This window comes from Natrix helvetica, assembly GCF_964273705.1.
Source record: "Natrix helvetica genome assembly, chromosome: 1".
NCBI classification, from domain to species: Eukaryota; Metazoa; Chordata; class Lepidosauria; order Squamata; family Natricidae; genus Natrix; species Natrix helvetica.
The window spans coordinates 322,129,491-322,144,217 of NC_138548.1; the positions used below are offsets into that span (position 1 = coordinate 322,129,491).

The window sequence follows — 14,727 nt, forward strand, 5'->3', positions numbered from 1 at the left end:
GGAACAGAAACCTCTTAGAATGGCCTGTATTGTAGATATTATTTTAGTCCAGCATTTATTTAATTATATATACTATAGAGATATTATTTGGAGCAATCTAAGTGTGTAGAGTGTGCTAGTAAAGAAACTAATTAGCTTCTTAAAAAGAAACAAGGTAAGGTGGTCCTTGATCTACGACCACAATTCTGACTGGCATTTCCATCCTAAATCAGTGCAGTCGTAGAGTGAGTCATGCAGTCATAGAATGAGTCATGACGCAAGTAGAGTCAATTTGATGACCATTTTTTTCCATGGTTACTAAATCAATTCAGCTTCCCCAACTCAATTAGTTTGTTGCACACCACGAGTTGAGTTCGCAAATCACAATCACATGATGTAAGACTTTGCAACTGTCATAAATACTAAGTGCTCAAATTGTGATCATGACTGCAGGGGTGGCATGATTGTTATAACTTCGAGACAGGTTGTAAGTCACTTTTTCCAAGGTTGTTGCAACTTCAAAATGTTGTTAAATAAACAGTTGTAAGATGAAAACTGCTTGTATTATATTTGGCTTTTCTGCAATTCCTGAGTGCAAAAGCCTATTTCAAAATCTCATTTTTTGTGTGTGGAAGTGGGTAGAATATCCTTAGCGGGAAATAAGTTTTTGGAAGCTATTTTGCACAAACATTTTAAATGGTTAGTGCTCATTGAGGAAATATCCTCACCTATTAACAGAGAAAATACAATCTATTTATTTAGCTCCATTGAAAGATCTTTCAATTGGAAACAGCTGATTCCAAAGCAACCTTAAAGTCTTAACTGTGTATCAGCATCAATTCTGTTCCTTAAATCCATATCTTACTCTCTAATTCTTAGGAAGAATTTTTTTTAAAAAAAAACTGTCATTCTTCAACAGGTAGAAAAATAGAAATAGAAGTCAGACACAAGAAATTGTCAGCTAGAAAACTTGTACCGATATAAACTTTTTTCCTGCATTCCAAAACATTTTCTAAAATATGACCTGCTCTATAAATCCTGAGTTGAAAGGAAAACTTCCATTTTAGGCAAATGAAACATACAGAAGCAGATATTGGGAGCAAGAATGAGGGGACTAAAAGGCAAAAGAAACATTGATTTCAACACAGCCTGATATATTTTCCTCCTATGGCATTTTTCAGGAAACTATTACAAAGGTCAGTAATCTTTTAGAAAAGTTCCACATCACCACTTCTCAATCTTACTGGGCTGGGAGCAGTGACATTCAAAAAACAAAGAGAATAGGAGATCAGAGCCATTTTCATCTTGATCACTGCACCAGCCAAGAAAAGCATGGAGGACACACATGCACCCCTATTTTCAAGGGTAAAGGTTTGTCCACTCTTAATTCATTCCAAGACATTACATCAACAGATCTAACAAGTACAACCAATCAACAAGAGAGGACAAACATCATCTTTCATCAACTTCCAAGGAGAAAAAAAAATTAGAAGCCAATACATATATTCAGAGATACTCTTCTGTTCATCTCTAAGTCCTCACAATAAATCAGAGGTGTCTCCAAAATCTAAAAAAGCCAGCAAGTGAAAATTAGTCCTGCACGAAGGCTTCTTCGATGTTTACAAATAATGTCATACCGTTTCCCCCAAAATAAGACTTCCCTAGATAATAAGTCCAATCGGGCTTTTGTGCGCATGCGCTAAAATGAGCCCCCCTTTAAAATATTAAAAGCACGAGCAGCCGGTCCATGCCATTTTCTGGGTGGAAAGGGGGAGAAAAACATGCCCCACAAACCTCACATGCTCCTGCCATTCATGCGGAATGGCCTCATGGAGGCCACTCCCGCAAATCCTAACTACCAGGCCCCTTCTGTTAGTGGCAGCTGCGAAAAGAACAGCAGTCCCAGCGATGCTAGAGCTGGCAAGAGTGTGCCAAAAACAGAGACAGGCCGCGGACCAAAGTTAAGGGGCCTCCTGCACCTCAAAAATAATAAGACATCCCTGAAAATAAGGCCAAATGGGGGGGGGGGAAGAAAATAAGACCCTGTCTTATTTTCAGGGAAACATGGTATCTCTCAGCCAGGATATACATTTCCTTTATAGTTGGAAGTTATGTCCCCAGAGCCTTGTTCTAAGCAGAAAACTAGTCCCAACCTATGTGGAGGCTGCCAAGTCTAGGAAGATAAAATCCAGTGATACATTTCCTTCAACAAATAATGATTCAATGGGGCCCCACTAAAGACCCAATCTAGGTTAGGCTGGGCCAGCAACAAGGAAAAGAAAAGATGGATACAGTATCGGCAATGAGGGGTCCTTGGTGCTCTCTGAGCTTACTTGTTTTCTTGCAGATGTTTTAAACTAGGTAACACCATCAGTGCTAGTGAACATCATCAGTGCTAGAGTCGGGAGTCCTGATTTTGCATATGGTAATTTGTTTGGTTCTGGGCAGAGATAAATACTGTGGTGACGTACTGCCAAAAATGAGAATCTTCCTCTGCCAATGCTGACATAATTGACTCTAGTTTGGATCATGATCTCCTTGGGATATCATTTTCAAACAATCATCAAAAAATGAAACAAAATGAAAACACATCCTTCTCCCAATCATTAGAGCTATTCTGTATTATAAATATTTACATTTTTGGGGAGGAATTTTGAATTCTGCAGTCATTAGCTCCTCAGAGCATGCATTAAGGAACGTGACAGTTGAGAGCATGATGTTGTGCAGTGCAAACTTATAAGTCTGCAGCTCGGGCTTAGTGCATTGGCCCAAATACAAAATGAGCCATTTTAACCTGTCCGAACACATGGGCTACCCACATGTTTTACACACACCTATCACCCAGAATGATTTGCTTGTTTACAAAAGTTTACAAAGTTGTGGGGACTTGTGCGCAGTGCCACTGACTATCCATGTAGCTGCATTCGGCACCAGTTGAGGTTTCCAAATGCCTTCAAGGGCAGCCCCATGTAAAGTGCATTGCAGTAGCCCAGATGGAAAATTACAAGAGTATCTGTAACCATGAGCAGTTCAGAAACAGTCTCAACTGCCGCACAATCTGAAGGTATGCTGTTTAACTAAGAGCTGCACATCTAGAAGACCACCAGATTCCACTTTGGATCAGTCTGAGACAGTGCAAAAGTTACAAAAGATGTAAGAACCTTGGCACTGGATTTCCAAAGTCATTTTGGTCCTGCTTTGGCTGAGCTGAAGCCTGTTGTATCCCAGGCCTCCACAGGCACTGAGACATGATATCCATGGAATCACTCAGATAGCTTGGGGTGGTGAAATAAAAATGAGTGACATGGGCATACTGATGATAACTCACCCCAAACAGTCAGATGAACTTAACCGTGTCTGTTCTGACCCAGGCTTCCTTAGAAAGCCTGGGTCAGAACCTGTGTGCATTCCTTTCATTCACAGTCAGCAAGGCTTAGCCAACAGTCTTTCCGAGGAATATTTATCAACATGAACCTTATCTCATTTGGAGAACTGCCAGATAACTAGTTTCCAAACACGGGGCAAGACAAAACTTGGCACAGTGTCTCTTATAGTCACAAATAGAACTTTCCACTCTTGAAACAACTGAATGAATGGTTTCCTGCAAAAGCCCACTCCCCGTTTGCTTCCCTTTTGTTTCCTTTGGGAGGGGTCAATCATCTCCAAGGTGTAGCTTTACTCCTAAGTCGACCCTGTTTTCTTAATTGTTCTTTCCTTCTGGCAGCTCTGCACATACGCATACTGAGAACAGGCTCCAGCTGATCCTCCGCCTCACTGCTGTCTAGCTCCCTCTCTGCCTCTGACACAGAGCCCTCGTCTGAGCTTTTCTCAGTCTCCAGGACTGGCCCATGTTCCTCCCCAACCTCCTCACTGTCCGACTCTGCTGCCAGCTTTGCTGGCTGCCACCGGGTCGCAACAGTATCATGTTAAGAGGGGAGAGACCTGAAGCTCTGTGGCACCCAAACCTCAGGCAGTGGGCTGTACCTCATCCACACCAACTAGAATTGGTCAAAGAGGATGGAGAATCAACACAATACAGTGTCATCCATTCCCAATCTCCAGAGCCAGTACAGCTGGATACCATCACTGATTGTGGCAAAGGTCACATTGTGGCAAAGGCCACTGAGAGATCAGGAAGAGCCAGGATGGATGTGCGAGTAATAGCTGCCTTGGGAGATTCCTTGACTGTAAGAAGCCAGGAAGAGCCAGGATGGATGCCCTTTTCCCATCCAATCCCACCAAAAGTAATCCAAAATACTGGTTTTGTCTAAGCAATTGGACTAAAAAAAGAGCTATACTTTCATTCCTTGTTACTCCACATTTTCCCTTCCTTCCCCCATCACACTTCTATAGTTAATCATTTTTTTCCTGCCAAAAAGCTCAGCATGAAGAACACCTTGCCATGCTAAGTATTTTTAGCATGGACTCCAACACTAATTGTCAGTACTGTGAGTCTCAGGCAGTACTGTGAGTCTCAGGCAGAGGCACTGAAGAAACAGGAGTCAAGATAATGCACACTGGTGTTTTATATTCACAGAAATAATTCCTTATTTAGAACCTAAAAGCCTGTCAAAGCCCAAAATTAGCTCCGAGAAGACAGAAAGTGCACTTCTCACAATATATGAAACTGAGAACCATCAGCTAGAATCCTTGTCCCTTTATTCCAGTGAGTTACACAAATCAACTCATTTTATCAAAAATGTACAGTATCTGTCAAATCCTCAAATGCTGCATTACAGCCTTGAGAAAACTGGAGCTTGTTGCCTGCTAAACCAGCCTGTTTCAGTCTGATAACTGATGTGTGGTTGGGATAGCCGCCGCATGTCAGTAGCATCCTTCATTGTTATATTTTTAAAAAATGCTTTGAGAAAGTGAAATACGTCCTGCCACATTTAAATGTGCTGCTAGGATCAAAAGGGACTAAGCCTCAACGTATGCAATTGTGGTATATGTGGATTGTTGTAACTTGTTGGTTTAATGCGCCTTTACATCATCATTGTTTTCATTCCCAAACACTGGCAAATATATTTTCACTCCAAGCCTCATTTGTCATCAATTTTGAAATGCCACATAAGCCAACCTTCACTGTTTCCCACAAACCAACAGGAATGTGCAAACAGTAGCACACCACCAAATATACAATTTATCTCCATAAACATAATTTGCATCACACTTTTTTGAGTTTTGGACAAACACGAGCAAACAGGAATTGCAAACCCACTCAAACAAAACAAACCAGGGACTTAGTGTGTGGCACCAGGAAATGGCTCAAATTTCTCAACTGGAAATATTTTATTGCACTCAGTACATCCAGTCACCTAGCTGTATGTAAGGAATCATGGTTAAAACCAAAAATGGCTGAATGCAGTGTGATCTCAATCAAATGTAGCATTCAAGTCTGAGAAAACAAGTTCCCAACTTCTACAAATGAACACACCACTTATGTGACCTAACCCACAACACATTAAGTTATATTGCAGTTAATCTTAGCATGTCTTCTGAACCCAGACTATGGGCCAAATTATGAGTTACTGCAGGACCTGCAAACCTGTTGTTAACTAGCTTCACTTAAGTCACATTTAAGCAAACAGTAAAATGACCTGAAAAGGGGGAGGAAAGAACCACTGCTCTGATTGCTCCCATTTCATTTTTCAATTTTCCCACCAACAAAGACCTGGTGAAGCTTTATTCTGAAAATAAAGAGGCTGGAAAATTTTACCCACTCTCCCTACATGTGGCAGTTCTTTCTGTCCAGGAAGCACCAACTAAAAGGGAGACGCTGAGTAATTCTAAAGCATACTGTGCATGTTGTACAAACAGTGCTACGGTATATATTAGCATCAGGGAGGGATTTTAAACATACATCTCTATCCATTTTCTCCACCCCACCAGTCTATAGTGAGAGAGAGTGTGTCATATACAAGCTATCTCCAAGGAAACTCAATTTTTCACAACAAATGTGTTGCTCTATTAGATCTCAGCTGAGAGATATGTAGAATTGAGCTACACAGACTGAAAAGAATTATCAAGAGGCTACTGCATATAAATCATGTGGGGATCCAGAGGCCCTTAGGTGAAATGATGATGATGCCAATCCTTTCCAGTTTGGGTTCAAAAGATAGCTCTGCAGAATTATCTATATCGGGGCATCAAACTCTATTTCACTGAGGGTTGTTTGACCTCTTGGGGGCCAGGGTGGGCATGGCCAGAGTAGGCATGGCCAGATCAATATCATTCATGTTGGGGGTGCCGGTGATGGCCTGAGTAGTCTGCCAGCAAAAGGAAGTTTCTGAGCTCTGTTTTCAGCTGCAATGGCCTCCTGCAACACACTGCCTGCAAAAATGGAACTTGGGACTGCCACCTGACGTCCTCACAAGCTCCATTTTCAGCTGCAACGGCCTCCTGCAACCCTCTGTCAGCGAAACCAGAGTTCGGGAGAGCCTTACGCACCCCTCCCAAGCTCCTTTTCACTAGCACACGCACTGTGGGCCGGTCCTTTGCTGTTTCCAGGGCTGCCCCGTGGGCCAGATCAAAGCACCCTCGAGGCAGGATCTGGCCCCCAGGCCTTTAGTTGGACACCCCTGATCTATATATTAGGAGAGACAGAAGAACTGTGATCCTATTGACACTGAGGGAACCCTTGATGGTTTATGACCATTTATCACCATATCTTGTTGAAGAGCTTGGGGTTGGTTGAGGAGTTTGGATCCATTTTTTTCCTTCTACTTCCCTCAGCGTGAAGAGGAAGAGTTAAAAAGACATTTCTGCTCAGATCATTAGAACAGTCTTGCCTTCCATTTTATTAACCATCTAAATAACCCTAACAAACCCAAAGATCACTAGTAGGTTTTGAATTAACTGTAAACTGTTATTCTAATACCCAGCTAATTCAGAGCTGATAATCTCCATGGCCTCTGTGTATCTCCAGGCTACAAAACATTGGATGCTAGAAAAAAAGCGGAAACTTAATTCAGAGAAATTAAAAGTGACTCTGGGGGCTGAACTTCAGAATAAAAGGGCATTGCTTGAGCCAAAAATTTTGGATATGCAATAGAGTTAAATAAATGGCAGAAACTGTGGAACAGAAATATTAAATTGACAATGTTGATTGCATATAAGGAAAATTTGTATAAAATGTTTTATAGATGGTACTTTGCACCGGCAAGACTGGAAAAGTGTTTAAAGATAGATCAGCTAACTGTTGGAAGTGTAAGCAAGCATGTAGTATACACTATCATATGTGTGGACATGCCTTAAAGCAAGAAAATATTGGAAAAAAAATACATACATGGCTGGGGAAAATGACAGAACAACATATAGATTTGAAACCAGAGATTTTTTTGTTGGCATTCTACCTGAAACATATGATAAAAAGAACATGCTGTATACTTGATCTTGCATATCTTAACTGCTGCTAGAATTGCATTTGCACAACAATGGAAAGATTATGAGATCCCATCTGAGGAGAATGTGATTAAGAAAATTTTAGACTGTGCAGAAATGGATAGATTAACATTTGCTATTAAGGATAAAGGAGAAATGGAATACTTTTTGATATGGGACATATTTTATCAATAGCTGCATAATAGAAGTTGGAAAGGAGGAGATTCAACTGGAGAAAATAGTAAAGAGGAGAATTGTTAAAGAAGATGATATTAAATGTTAAATATTAATGTTACTATATTATTATATTATTAATATGATCACGAGGAACTATAACAACAAAAATGTATAATACAATTATATAAGCACAACTGTATCCAGAACATATTTTCGATGAAAATTGGATGTTATAAAAATAAAATAAATAAAACATGAAAATTTTAAAAAAGAATAAAAGGGCACTCCCTCTTAAAGGTTTTTTAAGCTGGGGTTTCTTCTGGATCTAGCACTGATACTGGAAAGTGAAGATGTTATATCTGTGGGGGAGAAAAGATGTTTTAATTTCAGATGATAAAATTGATCTGGAAGAAAGATCCTTAGTTTTGATGACTCATTTGATGATCAGTTAGCTGCATCTTCCCAGAAAAAAAGAATTCTCTAGAACTTAAACGCTTACATGCTATTCTGTGACCTTGACCTGATTTAATGAAACCAACATCCTAATATGTGTTGGCAGAGAATTATGGCAGCATTTTCTTTTGAGAGGTTCTGGGAATAAGTCACTTTTTCCAGACTATCTATGTATCTGTTGCTTTTATCACTTGTTTCCATTTAAAATTCTCTAGCCTTATTTAAGATTATCAGGGAAGCAGAGGTGTGCTATATAACTCCATCATTCTTAAAATCTTCTCCTCTGTTTTCTCGATTTTATATGACTGTGGGACAACCACATTTTACTTCACTATGCAGCACATAGGACACTTGATGTACTGCTGATCACTGTTTAATAAATATCTATTTCTAGGCTACCATATAGTGCATCTCCCTATTTAGATATTTCATTACAGCTATTACACAGCTGTTTTTATATGCTACAAATATTTGCCCATTAGAGCTTCCTGAACGTTTCAAGACTAAAAAAAAAACCCCACTTGGTTTATTCCTAATGATGAAGATATTGTGTGGTAAGAGGTTGCTACAAAGAGGAAAGGGTCTACTTATTTTCCAAAGCACCAGAGGGCAGGACGAGAAACAATGGGTGGAAACTAATCAAGGAGACAAGCAACCAGGAATTAAGGAGAAACTTCCTACTGTGAGAACAATTAACCAGCTTGCCTTCAGAAGTCGTGGCTGTTTCATCACTGGAAATTTTTAAAGAAAGACTGAACACCACTTGCCTGAAATGGTACTATAGGGTCTCCTGTTTGAGCAGGGAGTTGGACTAGAGGACTTCCAAGGTCTCTTCCGGCTCTATACTGATTGATTGGATAGATCCATCCTCCCCTTTGAGAAGACTGGAAACTTCCATTCCAGTATTAGATGAATTATAGTTTACTGTAAAATCCAGATTGATTTATAACTGTTGTGTCTTGAAGCAAGCCATACTGATCACCATTAACTGGATTCAAACAGTCTGCTAAGCCATATTACCGACTATTTAGTATTACATTGAGCCAAGCTGCTATAGATTGTTCAGTAAACCAGCTATGAATCAAATCATTCTACTGTTGGAAGAAATGTCCTTCTGGGTTCGGCTCCAAGTGGGCAAAAAGGCACTGGAGACATGGAAGCTGCTTGGAAAGATGGTTTTAATGGTGGACAGGACCACATGGCTTGAGTCCTGAACAGAAAAGGTGATCACATGCTTCAATGTTGGTGGAGAAGAAGAGAAGAGAAGAGAGAAGAGAAGAGCTTGCAGGGTTTTTTATAATCTGTTCGGCCCCACCTATCTGTTTCCTGTTCCTGTGTAAGAAATGTATTCTGATTGGTTGCCAGACTCCCATGGGCCCATGCAAGGGCAATCCTCTAGGCTGAGTTTTGAATCCAGGTTTGGTTGAGTTCTCAGATGCCATGTGGTCAGTTGAGTAAAAGGCAATATTATCATGCCTTAATCCCATCCCCCTGGAGCTGATGGGGAGCTTTATTATGTAAAGTGGACTAGCTTGGCCTTCTTAATATCACCCCCACTGACAAAGTGGGGATGGATAGGAAGCTGCAGGAATTTACTTTGTGTTTAAAATGTGTTTCTCCCTTTTTCACATTCAGGAAAATATAATATTCTGCCTTTTCAATATTTCCTAGGATATTTCATTTTTCTGAGAGAGGGCTGGGTGATAGTGATCCTACACTACTATACATCATGGGTGGTGTGACAAATAAACTAAGTAACTGTAGCATATTGTAAGCAGCCTGGAATCTTGTATGTTTGATGGGCAGCTATATAAATCAAATAAATCAAGGTTAAATAAGTCAAGATTTAACATGGTAGCTAAATCTAGCAAAGTCTACACCAGGAATAGAGAATATACAGCTGAACAACAACGTTCAAGAGCTACAGATGCTGGGTCTCCATCAGTGGTCTAGCATAATCAATAGTCCCTTTTAGTATAAGGCAATTTCTTCCATCCTAACTTCCAGACACTAATTTAACCTACTAGCACACAACAACTCAAGTCAGGATATACCATGTTGGTGTACTTAGTAATATCAAACAATTCTTTCATGACTATTATATTTCTTTTCTGTTATGTATTGGAGATATTGCATTTTCTACCTCAGATATTTTGAGCAATGTCTGATTATTAGTCTTTATTAAGAATCATAGGGTTGGAAGAAAGCAAGAGCCAGAATGCACTCAAATTACCACTATTCTACGGTAATATATGTCACATACATTCTTTAAATAGCAGTAAAATATCAACAGGAAATTACAAAATACACATTGGGAAGTATGTAAGAACTTTTTATTTAAAAAGTCCAATCATTGTAGTCCAGGTAACAACTAAATATTTAGATTGTTAGTTACCAAGACTTTAAAGAATTAGGCAATCTAAGTCACCCATCCTTTGACCATTCATAGCCAAATTTGAAACAGCATTCATGTATGTTTATATAACACATCCTTCAACTTATACAGCAAATATTTTTAAAAGCTTGACAGAAGGAAGAGCCAGCAAGCACTCAAATTACTATTGTAATGTACATCACAACCATTTTTAATGGCAGTGGAATATTATCAGAAAAGAAAATATGCAATTTATCTGTTTTAGAACAAAATATATAATAGTTGCAATTATACAATATGGTAATATTAGAGTCCTTTTTCGACATGGGAAAAAAATAGAGGACCTGTATGCATACAGAATGCAGCCTAAAACTGAGAGGAATGACTGATGAGCTCTTAGTTGAATTCCCAGTTTATCCATAAACTCATTTCATGGCAGTAGAGAAAATGCTATCAAGGAGTCTCACATCTTATGTTAAAAGGTAGTCTAATCTGCTTTAAAAGGAGACAAAACCTATCTTGAAGGGATATGGTGAAAATTACTTATATTGGGGTAGTTTTAAACGGTGTGCTATGTTGAATGGGTTGTGTGTATTGGGTTAGTATGTTGTATAAACTCAACTATTTTCATTCATGAACTATGATTTTATGGCATGGTAGCATTTTATATGAACTCAGCCACTTTCATTTATAAAATATGATTCATGGCTTAATGAATTGCATGAACTTAGCAAATCACAGTTAGTTAAACATACATTCATACATACATACATACATACATACATACATACATACATACTAGATAGATAGACACACACACACATACACACACTCAGTCCAAGAAAACTATAGCTTTATCTGACATGTGTCCCAGAGTTCAATCTTTGGTTAAAGTTATACATTCTGTATCGTAATAGTTGGGTGGGCAAAGAAGGGAAAAAACCATGCCAGGCATATTGTGACATTATCATGCAAATCATGTAATTTTACACAAATTGTGAATGGAGGGGCACAGAATCATTAAGTAAAAATTTAAAAAAACACTAATATAGCGCCACAGTATCAATAAGGACCAAATACTAAATAAGTACAAGTAAATGCAAGTAGAAAATGCAATCCAATCTTTAGTCTTCAAAGGCATTCTGGAAGGCCACCAATAAGGGTAATTGACTTCTGCTTGAGCGGGAGCCTATTCCAGGACCTTGGGGCCATAATCAAGCAACAGTATCTGCAGGTCTCTGTTGAGATTGGGAGGATCTCAAAAGAAGTTTTGCCCAGGCTGGGTGACTTCTATCAGGGAAGGATATTTACTAAGATCAAGGCATAGATGGCTGTTCAGATCAAAATAGCCTTTCAAACTGTACCTGAAACCTTCTTAGTAACCAATGTAGCAACTACTCCATAAAATGAGAATGCTAATGCCCCCAGTGGTAACCTAATGTTCTCTTTAATTATGGTTTGCAAATCCACAATGGATCCACAATCCACCAAACAAACCACAGATGTCAGAGAGCTTTTTCTGCTAGCCCAACCTTAATCTTTATATTTTATGTCTCCAAAATTGAGTGGGAAAAAGTCCCATTTTGGAGCTGCATTCAGGAATTTGGGGTGAATTGGGTTCCATAACAGTGTGCTAGCCTTAAGACACTCATTTTTGCCCTTTCAGGTCTTTCAAACTGCAAAAACAACTTTTGACTTCATTCGCTCTGTGGGCTTCAAAGGAAAACTGGAAGATATTGGAAGATTACACCAAGTAGTCTGGAGACCACATGCAAAGTGTGATTGGTTGTTCTGCAAATGGTTGGGTTATTATAAGCACGCTGAGCTATGTAAAGTACAAAAGAAACAAATAACCTTGCTCATTAAACCAGCCTTCTTACCTGGGATTAGAAGCTACTAACTACAAAATTAATTTTGTAAAAGGAATCCAGAGAGAAACCAGGAAATGACAGAGCAGCTAACATAATACCTACCCGGGAAAATATGGAAGAGAAACAAACCATTTACAGAGTGTAAACCATGTTGAAGAGGAATCTATAAGACTTCTGTCTGGGGCAATCACTTAAATTACTTTGAGGTTCTGTTCAGACAATGTAAGCCTTGGTTTGTTCAAAGCCAGTTTAGTGACTAAGCCACAATTGACTCATTTCATATAACTTAAGCCATAGCTAGCAAATCATACTAGCTTTGCTTACACAGCACAATGACACTTTAGACAAGCATGCTGTGCACACTCAGAAAACAGTGAATTGGATAAACAGTTAATCACAAGTAAGTAATTCAAGTAAACAGTTTGGAAATATTCATTGCTAAAAAAAATTAAGCAACCCAACTAAGGCCTCTTGGTTTTTTTCTTTTTGCAAAAGCAGGAAGCAAAAGCTGTACACATCTGGGTGAGGATAAGCAAACAAGAGACCAAGTTTGCAGGTGACACAACATTTTAAATGCCTAAATATCATAATAAGGCAGGTGGCAATAAAACAGTACCCAAAGTTTTATGCAAGATGGTTGTATGTGAATCAATTACTTTAAGTTGAGCAACTCTTTTGTCCTTATTCACACATCATGGAAAGTTGTAAAGTGGTCTGTCATTATTAATTTACTACAAAGTGTAAACTTAATTATTGTGTTTTGTTACACAGTTTAACATCTCATCAATTCAGCCAATTTATGCTTGCTGAATAAAAAGTAATTAAAGAAATGATGGCTTCACGCAAAAACTGGACACAGTATAAAATAATCATAGGAATTGGGTTGTGATGGAAAGCACAACAAAAACAAAATAATGTTATTTCAATATGCAGCAGAACAGAAAATAGTTAATCCCAAACTACAGATCAGGAAAGGGACTAACGTTTTAACTGCTTGTGTTATCTTTAAATAAACACAAAGTATCACCATACTAAGAGATATTAAAAACGACTCTCTTTAATGACTTTTATCCACTTTTATATTAGGCTTCTTACATATGCAAACAAGGCAGGACTGAGATACTCAAATACCCAAGATTTCCACAACAGGATTTGTTATTGCTTGTATGACTGTATCTTGGTTTATCTTTTTTTTCTCTCTCTCTCCAGGGAATATAGGCTAGTAGGCTTGTACGTTACAACTCAATCGCTGAATTAACTCTCAAAAGTTAAATCCCCGAGCTAAATTGGAGCATCTATGAAACGCAACTGTTCCCTCTAACTTCATCCAGCCAATCGGGGTCAGCTTTCTTCCGCTCGTCTTGAAATAAACACGACCGAAACTTAGGAAGTCCCGTCGCTCCTCAGAAGTCAAAAGTTTCCTGCCCCAACCCAAACCCAACCCAACCCAACCGGGCCGGACGAAGCCTCCTCTCAAGTTGCTCCCGCGCAAAACAGCAAGCCGGGATGGAGGGACGGCATTTGCACGAAACCACCAGACCCGTATAAAGGAGAAAAGCAGCGGATGCGGAGCCACATGCGAGTTTTAAGAACGCCCGGGAACTCCGAGGCTTTCCTCCGCTCCGTTCGCCAAGCACCACCTAGACACGCACCAACCTCGTTCACATTTATCCCTCAACTTATCCGCACCCTTGTAACGGTTTGCTGCATCGGCGCCCGGGCAGGTTTTTAGATTTTTTTTTTTTTAAGAAAAGAAAAAACCGACCGAGGAGACCTTCTTCCCACAAACGACGCCTTTTAAACGAGGTTTGCTTTTCCTTGCAGCGTCCCCTCAAAACGCTCTTTTGCTTCAGGTGACCGGGGTGGGGGGGAGGGCTGCAAACTTTGATGTGGGAAGAAAGCGGCGTCCTTTTGAACTGTTGCTTCTTCCCACCACCGCCAAAACCACGATCCCTTCGCTAGAAACAAGATCGGGGGAGCCTGATGAGGAAATTGGGGGTGGGGAGAGCGCTTTCAAGGGGGTGACAGCGTTTAAAGTAGAGCCAAGTGTGCGGAGCGGGGGGAGGGTGTCAAACACTTCAGCTGGGATGTCATCTCCACCACCCTCCATTGCCTTTTTACCTGATTGCATTGGGGGCTCGGCTCGCCCTGGAGCTGGAGCGAGGAAAGGGTCATTAGCAGCTTGGCAATCCCATGTCCCTGAATTTTTTTTCCGAATTCCGTTAAGGATGCAGGCTCAGCAGCTCCTGCTCCAGCTTAAATCTCAGCGGGGGAAGAAAGAGAGCTCAACAGCACAGCCACATGGTTACTGCACTTCTCGAGCTCGGGTGCAGCTGATTATATACTCCCGATCGGTTTCATGGGCAATGTAGTTCCCATCGAACGAATCACACCGCCCTCTGCCAGCCGATGGAGTCTCAGAAAAGGACTACCGTTCCCAGCATGCTCCCGGCTTGGAAGGACGAGGCGGCTCAGGAGGCTCGGCAAAAC

The 14,727-nt window shown here is 40.0% G+C and overlaps 1 protein-coding gene across 1 annotated transcript in view; it reads right to left on the reverse strand.

The window, feature by feature from the left end:
• The window catches only part of ITPR1 (inositol 1,4,5-trisphosphate receptor type 1), a 273,195-nt gene extending 259,641 nt beyond the window's left edge, over window positions 1-13,554 (reverse strand). Inside the window, exon 1 of the mRNA XM_081969590.1 lies at window positions 13,333-13,554. Coding sequence (XP_081825716.1) covers window positions 13,333-13,334 — 2 coding nt within the window. The 5' untranslated portion in view covers window positions 13,335-13,554. The remainder of the gene's footprint in view (window positions 1-13,332) is intronic.
• Between the last annotated feature and the right edge of the window lie 1,173 nt (window positions 13,555-14,727).